This window comes from Ranitomeya imitator, chromosome 2, assembly GCF_032444005.1.
Source record: "Ranitomeya imitator isolate aRanImi1 chromosome 2, aRanImi1.pri, whole genome shotgun sequence".
NCBI classification, from domain to species: domain Eukaryota; kingdom Metazoa; phylum Chordata; class Amphibia; order Anura; family Dendrobatidae; genus Ranitomeya; species Ranitomeya imitator.
In genome coordinates, this window is record NC_091283.1 from 571,675,454 (window position 1) to 571,700,331 (window position 24,878).

At 49.0% G+C, this 24,878-nt stretch overlaps 2 protein-coding genes across 3 annotated transcripts in view; one reads left to right on the forward strand and one right to left on the reverse strand.

The window, feature by feature from the left end:
- Window positions 1-3,003: 3,003 nt before the first annotated feature.
- LOC138665022 (protein HEXIM1-like) lies at window positions 3,004-4,778 on the reverse strand. Its single transcript, XM_069752153.1, has one exon. The coding sequence runs from the start codon at window positions 4,235-4,237 to the stop codon at window positions 3,338-3,340; it is 900 nt and encodes a 299-aa protein (XP_069608254.1). The 5' UTR covers window positions 4,238-4,778; the 3' UTR covers window positions 3,004-3,337.
- Window positions 4,779-4,890: 112 nt separating this feature from the next.
- KCTD2 (potassium channel tetramerization domain containing 2) overlaps window positions 4,891-24,878 on the forward strand; it is a 48,082-nt gene continuing 28,094 nt past the window's right edge. The window contains exons 1-5 of one of the 2 annotated variants that reach the window (XM_069752155.1): window positions 4,894-5,057; window positions 5,109-5,281; window positions 13,905-14,013; window positions 14,731-14,822; window positions 16,177-16,272. In XM_069752155.1, the coding sequence (XP_069608256.1) occupies window positions 4,985-5,057; window positions 5,109-5,281; window positions 13,905-14,013; window positions 14,731-14,822; window positions 16,177-16,272 (543 nt within the window). In that variant the 5' untranslated portion in view covers window positions 4,894-4,984. Of the gene's footprint in view, window positions 5,282-13,904; window positions 14,014-14,730; window positions 14,823-16,176; window positions 16,273-24,878 lie in introns of both variants that reach the window. The other variant, XM_069752154.1, reaches the window with a different exon arrangement.

The following is a 24,878-nucleotide window of genomic DNA, read 5'->3' on the forward strand; positions in this document are numbered from 1 at the left end:
AGTTTGTTGCACGGGCATAAAATCAAATAAATGATACCTGTAGAGTAACAAGTGATTTTATCCCGAATAGTAAATATCTCGGGCATTGGCAGTCTTACGGCCAATTTGTCTAAATACGTGGACACCCATTTACAAAAATGTATGTCCCTTATCCCGACATATTTGAAAGATACGGGTCATACCCTGGAGATATTAGAGACAATAGAGTGGAACCCCAGATACATTTTGGTAACTTTGGACATTAAATCCTTATACACTGTTATTAATCAGGAGATGGGTTGCCAGGCGTCCGGTTATTTTCTTGACAAATTGGGCATGTACTCCAAAATCCAAATTGAGTATATACAGGAGTGCATTATGTTCATCGCCCAACATAATTATTTCATGTTCGAGGGCCGTTTTTTTCTGCAACAATGGGGAACGGCAATGGGGACGCGTTTTGCTCCTGCATTTGCTAACCTATATGTAGCCAAGTGGGAGGAGTCAGCCATCTATGATAAAGGCCAGCTTCGTACGGGGGTGGCATTATGGCATCGATTTATTGACGACGTCATTCTGATTTGGGAGGGGTCTAGGGCAGACTTGGACTCATTTATTTGTGGCCTGAACACTAATAACTTCGGCTTAGAGTTTACACCCACCATAAGTGACAGCACAATTAACTTCCTGGATCTGACTATTTTTATTGAAGATGGCCATCTTCGCACTAAATGTTACCGGAAAGAGGTGGATTCTAATAGTTTCATTCATACCAGCAGCTGCCACCTTCCGGTATGGCTCACCAACATTCCAAAGGGACAATTCACCAGAATTCGACGCAATTGCACTAATCTGGGGGATTTTGATTCAGAAGCAGTACATCTTACTCAACAATTTCTGGAAAAAGGTTATCCAATGCCATTGGTGGAACAAGCGGCCAATGAAGTTAGAATTATACCAAGAAGTACTTTGATTCACAAACCTAAATCCGTACCCCAGGGTACTTTACCCATTTCTGATCAAATCAAACAACTGCCCATCATAACGCAGTTCCATGCTGGGTATAGGCAGTTCCAGGGGATCATTCGGAAACATTGGGCAATCCTCCAGAGGGATAGGATTATAGGGGATCATCTACCTGTGCATCCCAGATTTGTGTACAGAAAAGCTCGTACGTTGACTAATTTGCTAGCTCCCACAACCAAATTGGCTTCTAGTGCTCAGGGCCCGTTGGTAAGTCAGAAATCTAAACCTGAGGGGGGTTTTAGGCCGTGTGGAGGTTGCTATTGCTGCACACAAACAGGTATTGAGAGGAGGTGCCAAACCACATTCGGAGACTTTGCTGGAACAGAGATATTTACTATTCGGGATAAAATCACTTGTTACTCTACAGGTATCATTTATTTGATTTTATGCCCGTGCAACAAACTGTATGTGGGTAGAACCAAGAGGAGACTCATGGTACGAATTAAAGAGCACCTTAAGAATATTCAGAAGGGGTTTCTGGGCCACCCCCTATCCCGTCACTTTAAGGAGCAACATAATGGTAAAATGAAGGATGTCCGGTTTTGTGGGATTCAAAAAGTCCATCAAAGTAGGAGGGGGGGGTAATTTCCTGAAACAAAATGTACAAAGTCGAGTCAGAATGGATATTCAGGCTGGATTGCCTTACCCCTAGGGGCCTCAACCATGATTTTGAATTACACGCATTTTAATGGCGGGAGTGGTAACCAGACATGTCATGTAGCACTACAATGCACTTTAGATTATTTATTATGCATATGATTAGCCTCATTAGATGTAATTAGGTGGGGTTCACTTATAAGTTTGAATTCACCTTTCTTATGCATTTTGAATGGAGTAGTGACAGGGTATTGTACAATCTGCAATAGAGCAATAGGCCTACGTTTGTTTTTATTTTATGGATTTTAGTGTATTTAATTAGGCTAGGACCATTTCATTGTAGGGTAATATCTACAGTTTTTAAGTTTTATTGTTAGATGTTTTAATAATAAAGTTCTTACTTTTAGCAGCAATAAAAATTTTTAGTCAATAAATTGGATGAATTTACTACACTTTTTATTTATTTATTATTAGATATTTTTTATATGCATTTTTGATTATTTTCTCCTAGTATGCAGCATGCACATGTCATGTATATTTGTGGGGCATGGACCCTAATGACTAATAATACCTTGCCATTCAGGACGAGTGTAACGAGCACTGGATGTGGATAGGTTGCAAAGGGCCACTGGTCATCTCAGGGACTGGGGCGGGTAATGTATCTCAGTGGGCGGGGACACAGGATGAGAGAAGGTATATAGTTAAGTGAAGTTCCCCTGTAGGGCCATAACCCTGATGAAGAAGGGCGTTCTCCCTTCGAAACGCGTCGGTTTACCTTTTTGGTCCTTGGGTGCTTCCGTAGGCCCGTGACGTCACACGCTGCGTGTCAGCGTCGGCCATCTTTGTTTTTCCAGTGTAACCAGGGACGCCTCTGGCCGGGACGTCCCCTGGCTCTGCACTTGGCAGCGGCGTTCTATACCGCTCTCATCCGCATGTGCTCCTGCACGCCCACCCTCCGGTCATTGCCATTTGCTCGTCTTGGATCACAGCCGCACTTACGTCCATCAGCAGCGGAGGGTCTCTTTTTCATTACCCACGGTAAGAGATCCACTTTCTTTATTTAGGTTCGTAGTATTGTTTCTTAGGGGCAAACATTTCTGGCACATACCAGTGCAGCGCCTCACTAATAGCGCGACTCCCGGCGCTTTGTTTTCAGTGTGACATACGTGTCCATCAGTTTACTCGGGACTATTGCGCCCCTGCTATCAGGGGAGATCATTTTAGCAACCCAAGCGCGGTGCCGTTTGTATGCATATTGTTTTTGGTCTTTACAGAAAGGGGCACATGTTCTGTGGCTACCAGCAGCGGGGTTACTATATAGGTTATCCCCACTTCTTGTAGTGGGTTTAGGTGCTGAGCGCCGGTGATAGTCTGTTTTATATCAAATACATTTGTCAATTTAAGCATTTATTTTTTTTAAATTCAGAGAAAAAAAAAAAGGTAATTATGAAAAAGTGGAAGGCGGCAAAAAAAAAAAAAAAAAAATTTAACCATTAAGACTAGAATATATAAGAACACAAGGTCTCTGTAACAAAAAACAAACAGCGCTCTACAAACAACATAAAAGTCAGAGTCCGTCTTAGGATCACGCTCTCTGGCAAGGTGATCCAAGAAAGTCGGAGGGGGGGGGGGTCTGGATGATATTGACCTTAGGACATTGGATCATGGGGTTGGGAGTCTTTTTATGGCCCTAAGGGAAACAGTCAACATTGAAGTGCAGGTTCCTGCCATGGGATCAGCGTCCTGAGGGATCTGCCACCACCTGCTCCCTCTCCCACAGGAGGCGGCGGTGTTCTTCCTTCAGCTTCTCCAGTTTCATCTCCAGGTCCCGGATCTGGGAGTCTTGGGTGCCGGCCATCTGGATGGTGCTGATCTTGAGCCTCAGGCGATTGTTCTCTTCTTCCATACGACTCATGCACTTCTCCAGCTCCAGGTACTCCCGGATCAGCTCCTGCTTGCTCATGTCCTGCAAGCTTTCCACATGGTATTTCTCATAGGTCTCAGAAAAGTCCTTTTGTAAAAACTCAACCCCATCATCACTCTCGATGCCATCACTACCAGTCCCATCATCCTCTTCCTCCGCATCCTCCTCTGTGCTGTCCCCTTTGGCAAAAGAGTTGGCATGGAGGGTTGGGAAAGAAGCAAGACCTCTCCGCTGAGGGGGGCACAGGTCAGGTTCCTCCTGGTCGTGGTCCTCCATCAGGAACTGGGTGGTATTATAAGGGGCCACCGGCTGCCCTTTGGCGAACATTTCAGCCCTCATCCTGGATGCCCTCTGGGACTCGCGCTCCTCCAGACGCTTCTTCTCCTCCCAGGTCAGCTTATTGTAAGGCTTCCACCTCCTCTTCTTCTTGGACGGGCGCCTTCGATGCCTCTTCTTGCCCAGCTCTTTCCACTCTTCGTCTTGCTGGGATTTGTCACGGCCCAGCTGCCCGGGCTTGGGATAGTCGCCCACCTTGACGCCTTGGTCCTCTTTCACAGGGCAGGCCAGGGTGGAGGGATTTCTCTGGCACTCCCCTCTCTCCTCCTCTGCTCTGGGTTGCCACCCACTATCTTCTTGGCTGGCCAGCAGGGATCCCCCACCTGCCAAACTTTTGCAGGGCAGGGTTGGCTCCTGAACTCCTACTTCTGCCATGGCACCCCTACAAATGCAGTGTGGGGTGCAAACAGTCACTGAGGGGAAAGCTTCTGCTAGTAACTGCAGCTCACTTCACCAGGAAATTTAAAAATGTCCACGAGGCTCTAGGGGCAGAGAGATCAACTTGCCTGGAGGCGGCATCCACCTTGGCTGACAGCAGCGGTGTCTTGATAGAAGCTGCACTGTGTTCTTCCCACCTCGGCGTGTTGACTACAGGCTGCACTGGTTCTGCACTGCCACCTACTGGCGGCTGCGGCTACCACACAGGAGAAGCAGTCAAGCCCCCGCCGCCTCCTCCCTTCTCTCCTTCGCCGTAATGTGCACACTCGCCAACCAACCTCCAACTGCTGCTCCCCAGCCTGGGACGCGGGCTTTTATAAAGAACCCGCCCCCTAACTGAAGCGCAGGCGCGTACTTCACCATGCCAATGCAACATGGGAAATGGCCACACACTGCTCTGTGCCCTCCTCTGTCACACACTGGGGCCCTCCGCTTGCTGTCAGTCACCCGCCATCTTCCTGTGTTATCCCTCCCATAGAGCAGCATTGGCTGTACGCCCGCCAATTCCGGTACCACCACGTGACCCCTACCATTCCTAGGCACCCGCTGGCTGTGGGTGTACCAATATGACGGGGTTTGTGCCCTCGGAAGTGACGGCACAGCGCCCCGGAACTTGCCTCTCCAGCTCCGAGCCTCGGTGTTATGGCTCCGCCGTTCTCCCGGTCCTCCTCGGTGTGAGCCATTATGACAGAACCACAGAGGGACGCAGCGGAGCTGGTGGGAGCCCGGGTGACCCCGCACAGCCTGAGCATCCCCGGACCCCGCAGCGGACCCCCGAGCCCCGGCCTCGCCTGCCCCGCACCCCGGAGCCCCCGCAGTCCTGGGCAGCAGGAGGGCACCGGCGGCAGAACGGGAGGGAAGTGGGTCCGCCTGAACGTGGGCGGCACGTACTTCCTGAGCACCAAGCAGACGCTGTGCCGGGAGCCCAAGTCCTTCCTGTACCGCCTGTGCCAGGAGGAGCCGGACCTGGACTCTGACAAGGTGCCTCTGTGTGAGGGCATAGTGGGACCTGTGCTGCCCTTATGGCGGCCACCATGTTACTGCTGCTGTTATGTCCGCCATGGTGGCCTCTGTGTGAGGGCATAGTGGGACCTGTGCTGCCCTTATGGCGGCCACCATGTTACTGCAGCTGTTGTGTCCGCCGTGGTGGCCTCTGTGTGAGGGCATAGTGGGACCTGTGTTGCCCTTATGGCGGCCACCATGTTACTGCAGCTGTTATGTCCGCCATGGTGGCCTCTGTGTGAGGGCATAGTGGGACCTGTGCTGCCCTTATGGCGGCCACCATGTTACTACTGCTGTTATGTCCGCCATGGTGGCCTCTGTGTGAGGGCATAGTGGGACCTGTGCTGCCCTTATGGCGGCCACCATGTTACTACTGCTGTTATGTCCGCCATGGTGGCCTCTGTGTGAGGGCATAGTGGGACCTGTGCTGCCCTTATGGCGGCCACCATGTTACTACTGCTGTTATGTCCGCCATGGTGGCCTCTGTGTGAGGGCATAGTGGGACCTGTGCTGCCCTTATGGCGGCCACCATGTTACTGCAGCTGTTATGTCCGCCATGGTGGCCTCTGTGTGAGGGCATAGTGGGACCTGTGCTGCCCTTATGGCGGCCACCATGTTACTACTGCTGTTATGTCCGCCATGGTGGCCTCTGTGTGAGGGCATAGTGGGACCTGTGCTGCCCTTATGGCGGCCACCATGTTACTACTGCTGTTATGTCCGCCATGGTGGCCTCTGTGTGAGGGCATAGTGGGACCTGTGCTGCCCTTATGGCGGCCACCATGTTACTACTGCTGTTATGTCCGCCATGGTGGCCTCTGTGTGAGGGCATAGTGGGACCTGTGCTGCCCTTATGGCGGCCACCATGTACTGCAGCTGTTATGTCCGCCATGGTGGCCTCTGTGTGAGGGCATAGTGGGACCTGTGCTGCCCTTATGGCGGCCACCATGTTACTACTGCTGTTATGTCCGCCATGGTGGCCTCTGTGTGAGGGCATAGTGGGACCTGTGCTGCCCTTATGGCGGCCACCATGTTACTGCAGCTGTTATGTCCGCCATGGTGGCCTCTGTGTGAGGGCATAGTGGGACCTGTGCTGCCCTTATGGCGGCCACCATGTTACTACTGCTGTTATGTCCGCCATGGTGGCCTCTGTGTGAGGGCATAGTGGGACCTGTGCTGCCCTTATGGCGGCCACCATGTTACTACTGCTGTTATGTCCGCCATGGTGGCCTCTGTGTGAGGGCATAGTGGGACCTGTGCTGCCCTTATGGCGGCCACCATGTTACTACTGCTGTTATGTCCGCCATGGTGGCCTCTGTGTGAGGGCATAGTGGGACCTGTGCTGCCCTTATGGCGGCCACCATGTTACTACTGCTGTTATGTCCGCCATGGTGGCCTCTGTGTGAGGGCATAGTGGGACCTGTGCTGCCCTTATGGCGGCCACCATGTTACTACTGCTGTTATGTCCGCCATGGTGGCCTCTGTGTGAGGGCATAGTGGGACCTGTGCTGCCCTTATGGCGGCCACCATGTACTGCAGCTGTTATGTCCGCCATGGTGGCCTCTGTGTGAGGGCATAGTGGGACCTGTGCTGCCCTTATGGCGGCCACCATGTTACTACTGCTGTTATGTCCGCCATGGTGGCCTCTGTGTGAGGGCATAGTGGGACCTGTGCTGCCCTTATGGCGGCCACCATGTTACTGCAGCTGTTATGTCCGCCATGGTGGCCTCTGTGTGAGGGCATAGTGGGACCTGTGCTGCCCTTATGGCGGCCACCATGTTACTACTGCTGTTATGTCCGCCATGGTGGCCTCTGTGTGAGGGCATAGTGGGACCTGTGCTGCCCTTATGGCGGCCACCATGTTACTACTGCTGTTATGTCCGCCATGGTGGCCTCTGTGTGAGGGCATAGTGGGACCTGTGCTGCCCTTATGGCGGCCACCATGTTACTACTGCTGTTATGTCCGCCATGGTGGCCTCTGTGTGAGGGCATAGTGGGACCTGTGCTGCCCTTATGGCGGCCACCATGTACTGCAGCTGTTATGTCCGCCATGGTGGCCTCTGTGTGAGGGCATAGTGGGACCTGTGCTGCCCTTATGGCGGCCACCATGTTACTACTGCTGTTATGTCCGCCATGGTGGCCTCTGTGTGAGGGCATAGTGGGACCTGTGCTGCCCTTATGGCGGCCACCATGTTACTGCAGCTGTTATGTCCGCCATGGTGGCCTCTGTGTGAGGGCATAGTGGGACCTGTGCTGCCCTTATGGCGGCCACCATGTTACTACTGCTGTTATGTCCGCCATGGTGGCCTCTGTGTGAGGGCATAGTGGGACCTGTGCTGCCCTTATGGCGGCCACCATGTTACTACTGCTGTTATGTCCGCCATGGTGGCCTCTGTGTGAGGGCATAGTGGGACCTGTGCTGCCCTTATGGCGGCCACCATGTTACTACTGCTGTTATGTCCGCCATGGTGGCCTCTGTGTGAGGGCATAGTGGGACCTGTGCTGCCCTTATGGCGGCCACCATGTACTGCAGCTGTTATGTCCGCCATGGTGGCCTCTGTGTGAGGGCATAGTGGGACCTGTGCTGCCCTTATGGCGGCCACCATGTTACTACTGCTGTTATGTCCGCCATGGTGGCCTCTGTGTGAGGGCATAGTGGGACCTGTGCTGCCCTTATGGCGGCCACCATGTTACTGCAGCTGTTATGTCCGCCATGGTGGCCTCTGTGTGAGGGCATAGTGGGACCTGTGCTGCCCTTATGGCGGCCACCATGTTACTACTGCTGTTATGTCCGCCATGGTGGCCTCTGTGTGAGGGCATAGTGGGACCTGTGCTGCCCTTATGGCGGCCACCATGTTACTACTGCTGTTATGTCCGCCATGGTGGCCTCTGTGTGAGGGCATAGTGGGACCTGTGCTGCCCTTATGGCGGCCACCATGTACTGCAGCTGTTATGTCCGCCATGGTGGCCTCTGTGTGAGGGCATAGTGGGACCTGTGCTGCCCTTATGGCGGCCACCATGTTACTACTGCTGTTATGTCCGCCATGGTGGCCTCTGTGTGAGGGCATAGTGGGACCTGTGCTGCCCTTATGGCGGCCACCATGTTACTGCAGCTGTTATGTCCGCCATGGTGGCCTCTGTGTGAGGGCATAGTGGGACCTGTGCTGCCCTTATGGCGGCCACCATGTTACTACTGCTGTTATGTCCGCCATGGTGGCCTCTGTGTGAGGGCATAGTGGGACCTGTGCTGCCCTTATGGCGGCCACCATGTTACTACTGCTGTTATGTCCGCCATGGTGGCCTCTGTGTGAGGGCATAGTGGGACCTGTGCTGCCCTTATGGCGGCCACCATGTTACTACTGCTGTTATGTCCGCCATGGTGGCCTCTGTGTGAGGGCATAGTGGGACCTGTGCTGCCCTTATGGCGGCCACCATGTACTGCAGCTGTTATGTCCGCCATGGTGGCCTCTGTGTGAGGGCATAGTGGGACCTGTGCTGCCCTTATGGCGGCCACCATGTTACTACTGCTGTTATGTCCGCCATGGTGGCCTCTGTGTGAGGGCATAGTGGGACCTGTGCTGCCCTTATGGCGGCCACCATGTTACTGCAGCTGTTATGTCCGCCATGGTGGCCTCTGTGTGAGGGCATAGTGGGACCTGTGCTGCCCTTATGGCGGCCACCATGTTACTACTGCTGTTATGTCCGCCATGGTGGCCTCTGTGTGAGGGCATAGTGGGACCTGTGCTGCCCTTATGGCGGCCACCATGTTACTACTGCTGTTATGTCCGCCATGGTGGCCTCTGTGTGAGGGCATAGTGGGACCTGTGCTGCCCTTATGGCGGCCACCATGTTACTACTGCTGTTATGTCCGCCATGGTGGCCTCTGTGTGAGGGCATAGTGGGACCTGTGCTGCCCTTATGGCGGCCACCATGTTACTACTGCTGTTATGTCCGCCATGGTGGCCTCTGTGTGAGGGCATAGTGGGACCTGTGCTGCCCTTATGGCGGCCACCATGTTACTACTGCTGTTATGTCCGCCATGGTGGCCTCTGTGTGAGGGCATAGTGGGACCTGTGCTGCCCTTATGGCGGCCACCATGTACTGCAGCTGTTATGTCCGCCATGGTGGCCTCTGTGTGAGGGCATAGTGGGACCTGTGCTGCCCTTATGGCGGCCACCATGTTACTACTGCTGTTATGTCCGCCATGGTGGCCTCTGTGTGAGGGCATAGTGGGACCTGTGCTGCCCTTATGGCGGCCACCATGTTACTGCAGCTGTTATGTCCGCCATGGTGGCCTCTGTGTGAGGGCATAGTGGGACCTGTGCTGCCCTTATGGCGGCCACCATGTTACTACTGCTGTTATGTCCGCCATGGTGGCCTCTGTGTGAGGGCATAGTGGGACCTGTGCTGCCCTTATGGCGGCCACCATGTTACTACTGCTGTTATGTCCGCCATGGTGGCCTCTGTGTGAGGGCATAGTGGGACCTGTGCTGCCCTTATGGCGGCCACCATGTTACTACTGCTGTTATGTCCGCCATGGTGGCCTCTGTGTGAGGGCATAGTGGGACCTGTGCTGCCCTTATGGCGGCCACCATGTACTGCAGCTGTTATGTCCGCCATGGTGGCCTCTGTGTGAGGGCATAGTGGGACCTGTGCTGCCCTTATGGCGGCCACCATGTTACTACTGCTGTTATGTCCGCCATGGTGGCCTCTGTGTGAGGGCATAGTGGGACCTGTGCTGCCCTTATGGCGGCCACCATGTTACTGCAGCTGTTATGTCCGCCATGGTGGCCTCTGTGTGAGGGCATAGTGGGACCTGTGCTGCCCTTATGGCGGCCACCATGTTACTACTGCTGTTATGTCCGCCATGGTGGCCTCTGTGTGAGGGCATAGTGGGACCTGTGCTGCCCTTATGGCGGCCACCATGTTACTACTGCTGTTATGTCCGCCATGGTGGCCTCTGTGTGAGGGCATAGTGGGACCTGTGCTGCCCTTATGGCGGCCACCATGTTACTACTGCTGTTATGTCCGCCATGGTGGCCTCTGTGTGAGGGCATAGTGGGACCTGTGCTGCCCTTATGGCGGCCACCATGTACTGCAGCTGTTATGTCCGCCATGGTGGCCTCTGTGTGAGGGCATAGTGGGACCTGTGCTGCCCTTATGGCGGCCACCATGTTACTGCTGCTGTTATGTCCGCCATGGTGGCCTCTGTGTGAGGGCATAGTGGGACCTGTGCTGCCCTTATGGCGGCCACCATGTACTGCAGCTGTTATGTCCGCCATGGTGGCCTCTGTGTGAGGTCATAGTGGGACCTGTGCTGCCCTTATGGCGGCCACCATGTTACTGCAGCTGTTGTGTCCGCCATGGTGGCCTCTGTGTGAGGGCATAGTGGGACCTGTGCTGCCCTTATGGCGGCCACCATGTTACTACTGCTGTTATGTCCGCCATGGTGGCCTCTGTGTGAGGGCATAGTGGGACCTGTGCTGCCCTTATGGCGGCCACCATGTTACTGCAGCTGTTATGTCCGCCATGGTGGCCTCTGTGTGAGGGCATAGTGGGACCTGTGCTGCCCTTATGGCGGCCACCATGTTACTGCTGCTGTTATGTCCGCCATGGTGGCCTCTGTGTGAGGGCATAGTGGGACCTGTGCTGCCCTTATGGAGGCCACCATGTTACTACTGCTGCTATGTCCGCCATGGTGGCCTCTGTGTGAGGGCATAGTGGGACCTGTGCTGCCCTTATGGCGGCCACCATGTTACCATATCTATCTGTGACTGATGCCCTCGGATCCGCAGGCCTCGTTCACACGCGCGGTTTTCACGGATAGAACATGCACCCATTCTAGTCTATGGCGCTGTATTTTTGTGGCCTGAGTGTGGTACACGGAAAGCTGTCAGTTTGTGATCAGAATCTTCCACCAAACTCTTGTATGTAAGTCTGTGACCAGAAGCTGACAGCACGGGGCTGCCATAGAGTCTAATGGGAAGGAGGAACGCTGACGTTCTCTATAGAAGAAAAACTGCCACTGACCAAGAATCGCTAAAAATCCGAAAACCCCACATCAAAATAGATCCATTCTTAAGTGTTAGAGAAAAGCGTATGTGTGACTGAGGCCTCTGGGTGCTGTGATGTGGTGTCACCCTGCACTGGTTGTCCTCGATGCGGCACCGCTCTCGGGTGGATCATTGCTGTAATAGAATCCAGTGGCAGCGGGCACATTCTATTCCTTAATAAAGATGCTGCTATTAAAGCAACCCTCCAGCGGGTGGTTTTTAATAGAGTGGTGCCATTAACATAAGTTCCCTGCCCCTAGTATACTCACCTGCCACCGTCTTCAACTCTTCCTGGTGCCACCCTGGTCTGAATTCCGCCATCTTGTGACCGCTACTTCTGACTGACCGTAAATAACGGTCACAAGCTCTATATAAGTCTATGAGAGCCCCATTCTAGACTCACTGGAGTGGTGCTTTGAACTGGAAGCTTGGAGAATGGTTTCATCCCATGGGTGTCATTATGGCTGTATACAATCCACAGTTTATATGCAGTCTTCATACAACCTCCATGAGACATTAATGTGCGATCTCCCAGCCATCCGGACACTGCGCTCGGCATGATGGGAGTAGAGTGGCCATAGTACAACACCTCACGGGTGTGGAGCACCTAGATAGGACATAGTCCTGGTACTGTAGTGTGGTCACCATTCTACTATGCAGTAGTGTCAGTGTCTCATCCCTGTATCATCGCATCAGATACAGATGGAAATACGAGTGACACATATGGGTTTTTAGTCAAGTTTAGAGGCCACAAGTAATGATCACAATGTTTATTCAGTAAAGAAGGCACATACAGTTAGGGCCAGAAATATTTGGACAGTGACACAATTTTCGCGAGTTGGGCTCTGCATGCCACCACATTGGATTTGAAATGAAACCTCTACAACAGAATTCAAGTGCAGATTGTAACGTTTAATTTGAAGGGTTGAACAAAAATATCTGATAGAAAATGTAGGAATTGTACACATTTCTTTACAAACACTCCACATTTTAGGAGGTCAAAAGTAATTGGACAAATAAACATAACCCAAACAAAATATTTTTATTTTCAATATTTTGTTGCAAATCCTTTGGAGGCAATCACTGCCTTAAGTCTGGAACCCATGGACATCACCAAACGCTGGGTTTCCTCCTTAATGCTTTGCCAGGCCTTTACAGCCGCAGCCTTCAGGTCTTGCTTGTTTGTGGGTCTTTCCGTCTTAAGTCTGGATTTGAGCAAGTGAAATGCATGCTCAATTGGGTTTAGATCTGGAGATTGACTTGGCCATTGCAGAATGTTCCACTTTTTGGCACTCATGAACTCCTGGGTAGCTTTGGCTGTATGCTTGGGGTCATTGTCCATCTGTACTATGAAGCGCCGTCCAATCAACTTTGCAGCATTTGGCTGAATCTGGGCTGAAAGTATATCCCGGTACACTTCAGAATTCATCCGGCTACTCTTGTCTGCTCTTATGTCATCAATAAACACAAGTGACCCAGTGCCATTGAAAGCCATGCATGCCCATGCCATCACGTTGCCTCCACCATGTTTTACAGAGGATGTGGTGTGCCTTGGATCATGTGCCGTTCCCTTTCTTCTCCAAACTTTTTTCTTCCCATCATTCTGGTACAGGTTGATCTTTGTCTCATCTGTCCATAGAATACTTTTCCAGAACTGAGCTGGCTTCTTGAGGTGTTTTTCTGCAAATTTAACTCTGGCCTGTCTATTTTTGGTATTGATGAATGGTTTGCATCTAGATGTGAACCCTTTGTATTTACTGTCATGGACTTTTCTCTTTACTGTTGACTTAGAGACAGATACACCTACTTCACTGAGTGTTCTGGACTTCAGTTGATGTTGTGAACGGGTTCTTCTTCACCAAATTAAGTATGCGGCGATCATCCACCACTGTTGTCATCCGTGGACGCCCAGGCCTTTTTGAGTTCCCAAGCTCACCAGTCAATTCCTTTTTTCTCAGAATGTACCCAACTGTTGATTTTGCTACTCCAAACATGTCTGCTATCTCTCTGATGGATTTTTTTCTTTTTTTTCAGCCTCAGGATGTTCTGCTTCACCTCAATTGAGAGTTCCTTTGACCGCATGTTGTCTGCTCACAGCAACAGCTTCCAAATGCAAAACCACACACCTGGAATCCACCCCTGACCTTTTAACTACTTCATTGATTACAGGTTAACGAGGGAGACGCCTTTAGAGTTAATTGCAGCCCTTAGAGTCCATTGTCCAATTACTTTTGGTCCCTTGAAAAAGAGGACGCTATGCATTACAGAGCTATGATTCCTAAACCCTTTCTCCGATTTGGATGTGGAAACTATCATATTGCAGCTGGGAGTGTGCACTTTCAGCACATATTATATATATATATAATTGTATTTCTGAACATGTTTTTGTAAACAGCTAAAATAACAAAACTCGTGTCACTGTCCAAATATTTCTGGCCCTAACTGTATGACATACACTGATAATGTATTCCACAACAAGGAGCCAAGGCCCAGCACTGCTATCTCTGTGTGTATTGTGTAGAACAGATGATGATTTTCTTTCTCGTTCCCAGGATGAGACTGGTGCCTATCTCATTGATCGGGACCCTACCTACTTTGGCCCCATTCTGAATTATCTACGACATGGCAAGTTGATCCTTAATAAAGAGCTAGCTGAAGAAGGTAAGGAGATATTGGGAGAAGGTAGTATGTGCTTTTCCAGCATTCTTCTATGTGCAGATGAGTCAATAGTGATATCGGCTCTGCTTTATCCATGGGTAGGTAATAAGACCAGTGTCCACATATTAAAGATGTGCCAACACTTGTGAGCCGAGCATTCATGTGTATGGGGGGTGGGTCAGAGGGATAACTTTTTTGCATTGCAAATATAAAAAGGTCTGTCAACACTTAACTTCCCAGCAAATGCCAAAATGACATTCTTCAGGCATATGCACCATAACTATAGATTAACTAAATGTGAGCAGAACCTAATAATTTTTCCGTGCAGGAAGATCATTGTGTGCATTGTTTGGCAGATGCAAAGGTTCCAGTCGACCCTTTAGGTGGCCTGATGGTTATCCAGTACAGAGAACACCACCACACAACAAAACTTCATTATGTAAAATAACTTAACCCCTTGATGCTTCATGATAATTTTCAGCTCTTCAAAGTTTTAGGGCAACTACAGCAACTTTATTATGAGCATTGGTGAAATCAATGGAGTTGTATTTTTTGAGGAAGTTTTTTTAGCGAAGGAAATCCTCTCTCAGGTTTGGAAATCCGTATCAAATTGACATATGGACAATATACTTTGCATACTGTGGTGCGGATGTCACTTTCAACAGGGTAGATGAACTTTACATAAAAGGTTTTTAAATTGGTTGTATCTTCTGTACACAGGGGTCTTGGAAGAAGCAGAGTTTTATAACATTGCTTCCCTTGTGCGACTAGTGAAGGAACGGATTCGAGACAATGAAAATAGAACTTCACAGGTAATTCATACACAACTGGCCCATCATACGGTGCTGGGCACAGTATAAGGTATCTAATTACTTTCCGCGTACTTCCGGTTTCACCCAGAAGCTGTAATTTAATAAAATATCAGTGACATTTGATACATTTCCAAAGAAACTCATATTACGCCAGCGTCTGGGTAGCAAGACATGGTGGATCTCTTCAGTATGTCTTAAAGAGAACCTGTCATCACGATTGAACCTGTTAGACATGGCCATAATGTCCCTGATGTATTGATTTAATGAATACCTTAAGTGAAAAAATGCGTAGCTTGTTTCTTGTTTAATTCACTTTAGAAGTTTTAGTGCAATAACCGCTTTGTGCATCGGGGCGGGACTGTGGGTAGGGTCTTTGGCTCTGCCATTGCCCCTCCGAATTTGTATGAGCATCCCATTTTTAAACTTTGCCACCCACAAACATTCTAGTCCTGTGTGCTCCACCAAAATGTAGCCCATGGCTGCGCATGCACAGACTAACATCTCGGCTCATTGACGAGCCAAGATCTCGATCTGTGCATACGTCACCATTTTGCTGGAGACTGCAGGAGGTTAATCTGAGTATGTACCACCTCTGGTGCCATTTTGTTAAAGAATGCCAGGACACAAATGCGCAAGATGCCGGTGATGCTTGTGCAAAATTTTAAAAAGGCTCATACCCATGTTGAGGGGACATGGCAGAGACTAAGACCCTTCCCACAGTCCTGCCCTGATGCACAAAGAGGATATTACTCCAAAACCTATAAGGTGAATTGAACAAGAACCAGGCTATGGATTTTGTCACTACATGTATTCATAAAATCAGTATAACTTTGCCATTATGGCCATACCTTTACTTTAACAGATTAAATCTTGCTGACAGGTTCTCTTTAAAAGGGTTGTCCCCTTTGTAAAGTAACAATAATAAAGAAAAGATATACTGTCTTCCAGCATTGGGTCTCTTGTTGCATTGTTAGGCCATGTGTGAGACCATCGCAGCCCAGTAGAACCAGTTGTGACTACAGAGCTCACAAGGCATTTCAATGTCATGGAAATCTCAGCAGACCCAGTGCTGATGTCACTGGAATGGCTCCAGTGTTCATTTTTTAGTTTACAAAGGGCACTACTTCATCTAATTAGGGATTATCCTGGTAGCGAATAACCCCTGTAAACACATGCTATTATATTCAGACATTTTGATTTTTTTTTTTTTTGGGGTAGGAGTAGGGCATTTGTCCTTTAATGATCTTCGGAATTGACTGCCATTTACCATGTTCATCTTCTGTTAATGCACCTGCTGCATATTTATAGCAGAATATAGAAGGTTCGTAATTCTCAATCATCTTCATATTTGCAGGGTCCAGTGAAGCATGTCTACAGAGTGTTACAGTGTCAAGAAGAAGAGCTGACACAGATGGTGTCCACCATGTCTGATGGTTGGAAGTTTGAGCAGGTGAGCCCTGCATGGAGCAAGAGGGTAGATATTGTACAGGACTAGGGCTACATAAGGCCCCAGTAGCCTCGCTTCTCTCTCATCAGTGTGTTCATAATTCGAGAGACCTTTGCACATTAAAATTTTTAACGACCAGTCCGCTTTAGTAGAACTCAAAAGGGTATTCCCATCTAGTGCATTTATGGTACAGTGGCATGTAAAAGTTTGGGCACCCCAGGTCAAAGATGTAATAATCTGTAATAGGCCCAAAGTTAAAGATGACACACTCTTTGTGTATTTTAGGAAAAACTAATATATATATATATATATATATAATATTTTTTTTTTTTTTAAATTGCAAAAAGGAAAATGGGCTCATTCAAGTGTTTGGGCACCCTTGCAGATTTGTGTGCTTTGATAACTTTCACCAAGGTTTCAGACCTTAATTAGCCTGTTAGGGTTATGGCTTGTTAACTATCATTGTTAGGAAAGGCCAGGTGATGCAAATTTACCACATTTATAAGAAAGAGGCCTCCTGTAACCTTGTGCCAAAACTAGCAGCCATGGGTTCTTCTAAGCAGCTGCCTAGCACTCTGAAAATGGAAATGGAGGCCCACAAAGCAGGAGAAGGCTATAAGAAGATGGCAAGCGTTTTCAAGTTGCTCTTTCCGCAGTTTGAAATGTAATCATGAAATGACAGTTACCAGGAAGAGTGGAGGTCAAGATACGATCTGGAGACCAAGCAAAATTTTAGTGAGTGCTCGTAGGATTGCTAGAGAGGCAAATCAAAACTCCCGTTTGACTGCAAAAAATTTAGCAGACTCTAAATAGTAGAACAATGTACCACAACTCCAGAGACACCTGCACAAATATGACCTTCATGGAAAAGTCATCAGAAGAAAACCTCTCCTGCGTCCTCGCCATAAAATTTAGCAACAGAAATATGCAAAAGAACATCTAAACAAGTCTGGTACATTTTGGAAAGAAGTCCTGTGGTCCGATGAAGTTAACCCCTTCATGACCCAGCCTATTTTGACCTTAAAGACCTTGCCGTTTTTTGCAATTCTGACCAGTGTCCCTTTATGAGGTAATAACTCAGGAATGCTTCAACGGATCCTAGCGGTTCTGAGATTGTTTTTTCGTGACATATTGGGCTTCATGTTAGTGGTAAATTTAGGTCAATAAATTCTGCGTTTATTTGTGATAAAAAACGGAAATTTGGCGAAAATTTAGAAAATTTCGCAATTTTCACATTTTGAATTTTTATTCTGTTAAACCAGAGAGTTATGTGACACAAAATAGTTAATAAATAACATTTCCCACATGTATACTTTACATCAGCACAATTTTGGAAACAAAATTTTTTTTTGCTAGGAAGTTATAAGGGTTAAAATTTGACCAGCGATGTCTCATTTTTACAACGAAATTTACAAAACCATTTTTTTTAGGGACCACCTCACATTTGAAGTCAGTTTGAGGGGTCTATATGGCTGAAAATACCCAAAAGTGACACCATTCTAAAAAATGCACCCCTCAAGGTACTCAAAACCACATTCTAGAAGTTTATTAACCCTTCAGGTACTTCACAGCAGCAGAAGCAACATGGAAGGAAAAAATGAACATTTAACTTTTTAGTCACAAAAATTATCTTTTAGCAACAATTTTTGTATTTTCCCAATGGTAAAAGGAGAAACTGAACCACGAAAGTTGTTGTCCAATTTGTCCTGAGTACACTGATACCTCATATGTTGGGGTAAACCACTGTTTGGGCGCACGGCAGGGCTTGGAAGGGAAGGAGCGCCATTTGACTTTTTGAATGAAAAATTGGCTCCACTCTTTAGCGGACACCATGTCGCGTTTGGAGAGCCCCTGTGTGCCTAAACATTGGAGCTCCCCCACAAGTGACTCCATTTTGGAAACTAGACCCCCCAAGGAACTTATCTAGATGCCTAGTGAGCACTTTAAACCCCCAGGTGCTTAACAGAAGTTTAGAACGCAGAGCCATGAAAATAAAAAATAATTTTTCTTTCCTCAAAAATGATTTTTTTAGCCTGGAATTTCCTATTTTGCCAAGGGTAATAGGAGAAATTGGACCCCAAATGTTCTTGTCCAGTTTGTCCTGAGTATGCTGATACCCCATATGTGGGGGTAAACCACTGTTTGGGCGCACGGCAGGGCTCGGAAGGGAAGGCACGCCATTTGGCTTTTTAAATGGAAAATTAGCTCCAATCATTAGCGGACACCATGTCACGTTTGGAGAGCCCCTGTATGCCTAAACATTGGAGATCCCCCACAAATGACCCCATTTTGGAAACTGGACCCCCAAAGGAACTAATCTAGATGTGTGGTGAGGACTTTGAACCCCCAAGTGCTTCACAGAAGTTTATAACACAGAGCCATGAAAATAAAAAATAAAAATTATTTTCTCAAAAATGATCTTTTAGCCTGCAATTTTTTATTTTCCCAAGGGTAACAGGAGAAATTTGACCCCAAAAGTTGTAATCCAGTTTCTCCTGAGTACACTGATACCCCATATGTGGGGGGAAACCACTGTTTGGGCACATGCCGGGGCTCGGAAGTGAAGTAGTGATGTTTTGAAATGCAGACTTTGATGGAATGCTCTGTGGGCGTCACGTTGCGTTTGCAGAGCCCCTGATGTGGCTAAACAGTAGAAACCCCCCACAAGTGACCCCATTTTGGAAACTAGACCCCGAAAGGAACTTATCTAGATGTGTGGTGAGCACTTTGAACCCCCAAGTGCTTCACAGAAGTTTATAATGCAGAGCCGTGAAAATAATAAATACGTTTTCTTTCCTCAAAAATAATTATTTAGCCCAGAATTTTTTATTTTCCCAAGGGTTACAGGAGAAATTGGACCCCAAAAGTTGTAGTCCAGTTTCTCCTGAGTACGCTGATACCTGATGTGTGGGGGTAAACCACTGTTTGGGCACACGTCGGGGCTCAGAAGGGAAGTAGTGACTTTTGAAATGCAGACTTTGATGGAATGGTCTGCGGGCGTCACATTGCGTTTGCAGAGCCCCTGGTGTGCCTAAACAGTAGAAACCCCCCACAAGTGACCCCATTTTAGAAACTAGACCCCCCAAGGAACTTATCTAGATATGTGGTGAGCACTTTGAACCCCCAAGTGCTTCACAGACGTTTACAACGCAGAGCCGTGAAAATAATAAATCATTTTTCTCTGATCGCCCATGACGGCACCACGGAGAGAGGGGATCCGCCCACCAAGGACAGGAAACCTACGGATAAAAAGGCGGTACCACTCTCCTGCATCAGTTGGTTTCCTGTCCTTGATGGGAGACCTACGGACTTACCAGTCGTCGTTGGAATTCCGGGGCCAACCAGTCCGATTCAGGCAGCTGGGGTCCCTCTGCCTCGGCTAGGGTGGTGACCCGAAGCGCCACCGCTGGGAGCCAGTGGGCCGACAGGGTGTGCGGGGGAGGTGACAAGGAGTTCGCGGTCACCTCCCCAGGTAAGATGCAGCAGCGGCAACATCCAGGGGGGTCCCTCTGTGGTTGCGGGAGGTGCGGCGTGACCCTCCCCTAGCACGCGTCAGCCTGCACACTGCACGCCATCGGGTATGCAGAGCCACGCAGTAGGGTCTGCATAGGACCGGGGGTGCCGGTCAGCAGCGCCATATCTGCACTCCGGGCGGCCATCTTGTGAGTAGGGCGCATGCCCGGCGTTGCGCTGGTCTCGCGAGACGCTGGGCTTGGATCTGCGCAGGCGTCGGCGTTCGGCGCTCCTCGCCGTCGGCTGAGCGCTACTGCGCAGGCGTCGCCGATAGGTCACTTGGGCGTTCCAAAGGCGCCGCAGAAGCGTCTGCGCAGGCGCCGGCGTTCGGCGCTCCTCGCCGTCGGCTAAGCGCTACTGCGCAGGCGCCGGAAGCGGCGGGAGCTTTAAAATGGGGGATTTACTTCCTCTCAGCGGCTCTGCAGTTTATCAGCAAGAGCCTTAGGAGCTATTAATCGTCGCAGCATCAAGCGCAGCCAGCGTTATTGGCAGCAGACCAGCAGCAGTATGAGCGACCCGGCGTCTCCCCTGCCTGGATCACCTCCACCTACAGCATCGCCTCAGCAGCAGCAAAAAAGGCGACAGCAGAAAAGTTGCCAGGACACCGGCAAAGAACGCCAAAGGTCTCAACACAGCAAGGAGTCCAGCACGGCGTCGGGGGAAAAAGCCAGAGGCTGAGAATCCCCAACCGGTATTTATGGGTCCTGGAGGTGGTAAGTTGATCTTCGTGAAAGTTAGAGACAATAAGATTATTATTTGTCTCTTTTAGGGGAGGAAAAGCGTAGGTAAAACAAAGCACAAAGCCTGTGCCATCTGTAAAGAGGATCTTCCACCCGCATGGGAGAAGCAGCTATGCAATTCCTGCATACAGCAAACAGTATCTGAAAGCCTGCCCGGGTTTGCAACAGATCTTAAAAACCTGATTAAAGAACAGGTGGAAGACACCTTTAGATCCCTAAAAAGAGGAAAAAAAACGGAGAAGGACCAGACATAGGTCCCCGTCCCCAGTCTCTAAATCTGACAGCGATAGTGCGAGTTCAGCATCCTCCGACTCCTCCTCCTCATCCTCATCATCCACTTCTTCCTCAGGAGGTCACAATTGTTTCCCGCTAGAGGACACTGATGGCCTCATAAAGGCAGTGAGGAGTACTATGGGACTAGTAGACTCCCACCCCAAAAAGTCAGCACAAGACATCATGTTTGGGGGATTAGAACAAAAAAAGAGAAGAGCTTTTCCGCTTAACGAAGCAATTGCAGCGTTAATTAAAAAGGAATGGAAAAAACCCATGAAAAAGACTCTCCTAACCCCGAAAAGGAAATACCCCTTCGAGGATGAATCCTGTTCCTTTTGGGAAAAAGCCCCCAAATTAGATGTAGCAATAGCCAAAGCATCAAAGAAATTCGCTCTCCCGTTTGAGGACATGGGGGTCCTAAAAGACCCTATGGACAAGAAGGCGGACGCCTTCCTCAAGGGCTCTTGGGAGTCAGCGGGAGGAGGCCTGAAACCAGCAGTGGCAGCAGCTTGCACATCCCGCTCCCTAATGATCTGGTTAAATCAACTAGAGGGTCAATTAAAAGGGAAAACCTCCCGAGACTCGATGCTGAAAACATTACCTGTAATAAGGGGAGCGGCGGCTTTTCTGGCCGACGCCTCAGCAGACTCTATCAGGTTAGCCGCCAGGTCAGCAGTGTTTGCTAATGCGGCCAGGCGTGCCCTCTGGCTTAAAAATTGGCCTGGCGATCTGCAAACAAAAACAAAACTATGTACTATCCCCTGCGAAGGGGAGTTTTTGTTCGGTTCCACATTAGATGACATCCTGGAAAAAGCCGGGGACAAGAAAAAGTCCTTTCCCTCCCTTGGTCTCCCCTCTTACCGGAAGCCCTTTCGGAACAAGAGGTTTTTCCGCAAGAACCCTGGGAGAGGCCAGGGAAAGTGGGAGGATAAGAGGAACAAAAACAAGGGGTTCATCTTTAACAAAAACCCCAGTGATAACAAGAAACCTTCTCAATGAAGGTTCGCCCCAGGTGGGAGGGAGGTTATCTCTCTTTCTTCCAGCCTGGAAAAAGATTACCTCCAGTCAATGGATTCTGAACATTATAGAATCAGGCCTGAGGCTGACATTCAAAAGATGCCCCCGTCCCTCTTTTATGATGACATCCATAAGATCTTCGGCAGAAGAACAGCTGGCTCTGGAAAACGAGGTCATCGAGTTAGTAAAAAAGGGTGTACTCCTGGAAGTTCCCCCACAAGAAAGAGGGCAAGGGTACTATTCCCCTCTATTCCTGAGGAAGAAACCAGACGGTTCCTTCAGGACTATTATAAATCTAAAGAAATTAAACGATTTCCTGGAGGTTCAAGCATTCAAGATGGAAACGATAAAGTCATCTATCAAGATGTTGTTTCCCCAATGCTTCATGGTGGTCCTGGACTTAAAGGACGCATATTATCACGTCCCAATACACAAGGATCACCAGAGATTCCTCAGGATGGCAGTTCACATCAGGGGAGTCCTAAAACACTTCCAGTTTTCAGCTCTACCATTTGGTCTTGCCATAGCTCCGAGAGTTTTCACAAAGCTGATAGCGGAGGTAATGGCTCACCTCAGAGAAGAAAATACCCTAATCGTTCCATATCTGGACGATTTCTTGGTGATAGGCTCCTCCCCGCAACATTGCGAGGATCAACTGGCAATAGTGATGCATTCTCTGAAGGAATTAGGCTGGCTAATAAACATGGGAAAGTCCAGACTAATGCCTTCTCAGGTCCAGGAGTACCTGGGTCTCACTCTAGACTCCAAAAAGATGGAATGTCGTCTCCCGGAGTACAAGATACAAAAACTAAAAAGTTTAGTTTCGAGAACCCAATCTCTCCCCTCCATAACACTCCGTCAGGCCATGTCCCTCTTAGGCTCTATGACCTCTTGCATCCCTGCAGTCCAGTGGGCCCAATTACATTCAAGAGAACTTCAATGGCAGATATTGTCGGAGCAAATCCATCTAGGAGAGAATTTAGGAGGGCAGTTATCTCCTCGCACAAATCACTCTCTGACATGGTGGAGATCGCAGAAAAATCTTTCCCAGGGAGTCCCGTGGGTAATTCAGATCTCGAAAGTCCTGACTACGGATTCAAGCCCTTCAGGGTGGGGGGCTCATCTGGGCGACCTAGTAACCCAGGGCACTTGGTCTCCATCCACAGTCAACAAATCCTCCAACATGAAGGAGCTCCTTGCAGTAAAATTTGCCCTTCAGGAATTCTTGGGGGTCCTTCACTCTCACCATGTAAGAGTAATGTCGGACAATCGGGTGGTAGAATCTTACATAAATCACCAGGGGGGCACCCGTTCCAAAAATCTAATGGAGGTGACCAATTCAATCCTGCAAATAGCCGAGAGCAACCTCTTATCCCTAACAAGCTTACACATAAGGGGAGTGGACAACTACAAAGCAGACTTCCTCAGCCGGTCCAGTCTAAAACAGGGGGAATGGGAACTAAATCAGGCGATATTCACCCAGATCACAGAAAGATGGGGCGTTCCCAAAATAGATCTCTTTGCGAGTCATCTAAACAAAAAAGTAACCTCCTTTTGCTCCCTATCTCCCCTGGGGAACCCAGTAGCTGTGGACGCCTTCCTGATATCTTGGGGTCACCATCTGGTCTATGCCTTCCCTCCTCTTATTCTGATTCCAGCAGTGCTGAGGAAGATTCGGGAGGACGGGGCGCTGGTCATCTTAATTGCCCCGTTCTGGCCGAAGAGGCCTTGGTTCTCATGGATGAGGAAGTTATCAATATCAGACCCTTGGGTATTACCAGACCTCCAAGATCTGTTGTCAGGGCCCAGTCTGTCATCCGCAGGTCAAGAACTTGCACTTGACAGCTTGGCTCTTGAAAGGAAATTACTAGAAAGCAGGGGGTTCTCTCCGGGCTTGATCTCAACTCTGTTACAAAGTAGGAAGCCTGTTACAACAAGACAGTATGGCAAGATATGGAAAAAGTTTCTGTCATCATCAGGTGCAAAAATAGGGAAAGAAATTCCCCTTAATTCCATATTAGAGTTCCTACAAAACGGGTTGGAGATGGGTTTAGCCACTAACACCCTAAAAGTTCACGTGGCAGCTTTGGGAGCCCTATTCAATTTTGATTTAGCCTCAAATAGGTGGGTCGCTAGATTCATCAGGGCGGCAGGAAGATCAAGGCCTCTTCCAGGAAAAGTTGTTCCTCAATGGGACTTAAACTTGGTCCTTAAAGCCCTGACTAATTCTCCATTTGAGCCATTACACGAATCTACAATAAAAAATCTATCCCTCAAAACAGCTCTATTAATCGCCCTCACTTCGGCCCGCAGGGTTAGCGATTTACAGGCTCTCTCAGCTAACCCTCCCTACACACAATTCCTAGAGGATAGGGTCATTTTAAAAACAGACCCAGCATATCTCCCAAAAGTGGCTTCAAAATTTCACAGGTCTCAAGAGATATCTCTCCCCTCCTTCTGTCCCAATCCTAAAAATAAGGAGGAACAAACATTACATACACTAGATGTGAGAAGATGTCTCTTACACTACCTAGAAGTCACTAGAGAGAGTAGGGAGGATTCCTCTCTGTTTGTGTGTTTTCAGGGTCCCCGGAAGGGGAAAAAAGCATCTAAAGCCACCATAGCAAGATGGATCACAGACGCCATCAGTCTATCATACTCAGCAAGTGGGATGTCCGTTCCCGGGGAGGTTAAGGCTCACTCAACAAGAGCAGTAGCGACTTCCTGGGCGGAGAAGGCCGGAGCTTCCATAGACCAGATATGTAGAGCTGCTACCTGGTCCTCACCATCCACATTCTATAGGCACTATAGATTGGACCTAGTCTCCTCTTCAGACCTTACTTTCGGTAAAAGGGTTCTGGAGGCGGTGGGCCCTCCCTGAATGCACTATCTATGCAATTCTCTCCGTGGTGCCGTCATGGGCGATCAGAGAAAAATATAGTTCTTACCGATAACGGTATTTCTCTGAGCCCATGACGGCACCCGTACATTCCCTCCCTTCACTTGTGGGTGCGCACATCAAAATAGTGCCATAGTCTACTCATAGTGTTAATAGTCACGCGGTAT

Bases quoted from the DNA above. Each gene is read 5' to 3' on its own strand.
- LOC138665022 (XM_069752153.1), bottom strand. From the start codon at position 4,237: ATGGCAGAAGTAGGAGTTCAGGAGCCAACCCTGCCCTGCAAAAGTTTG.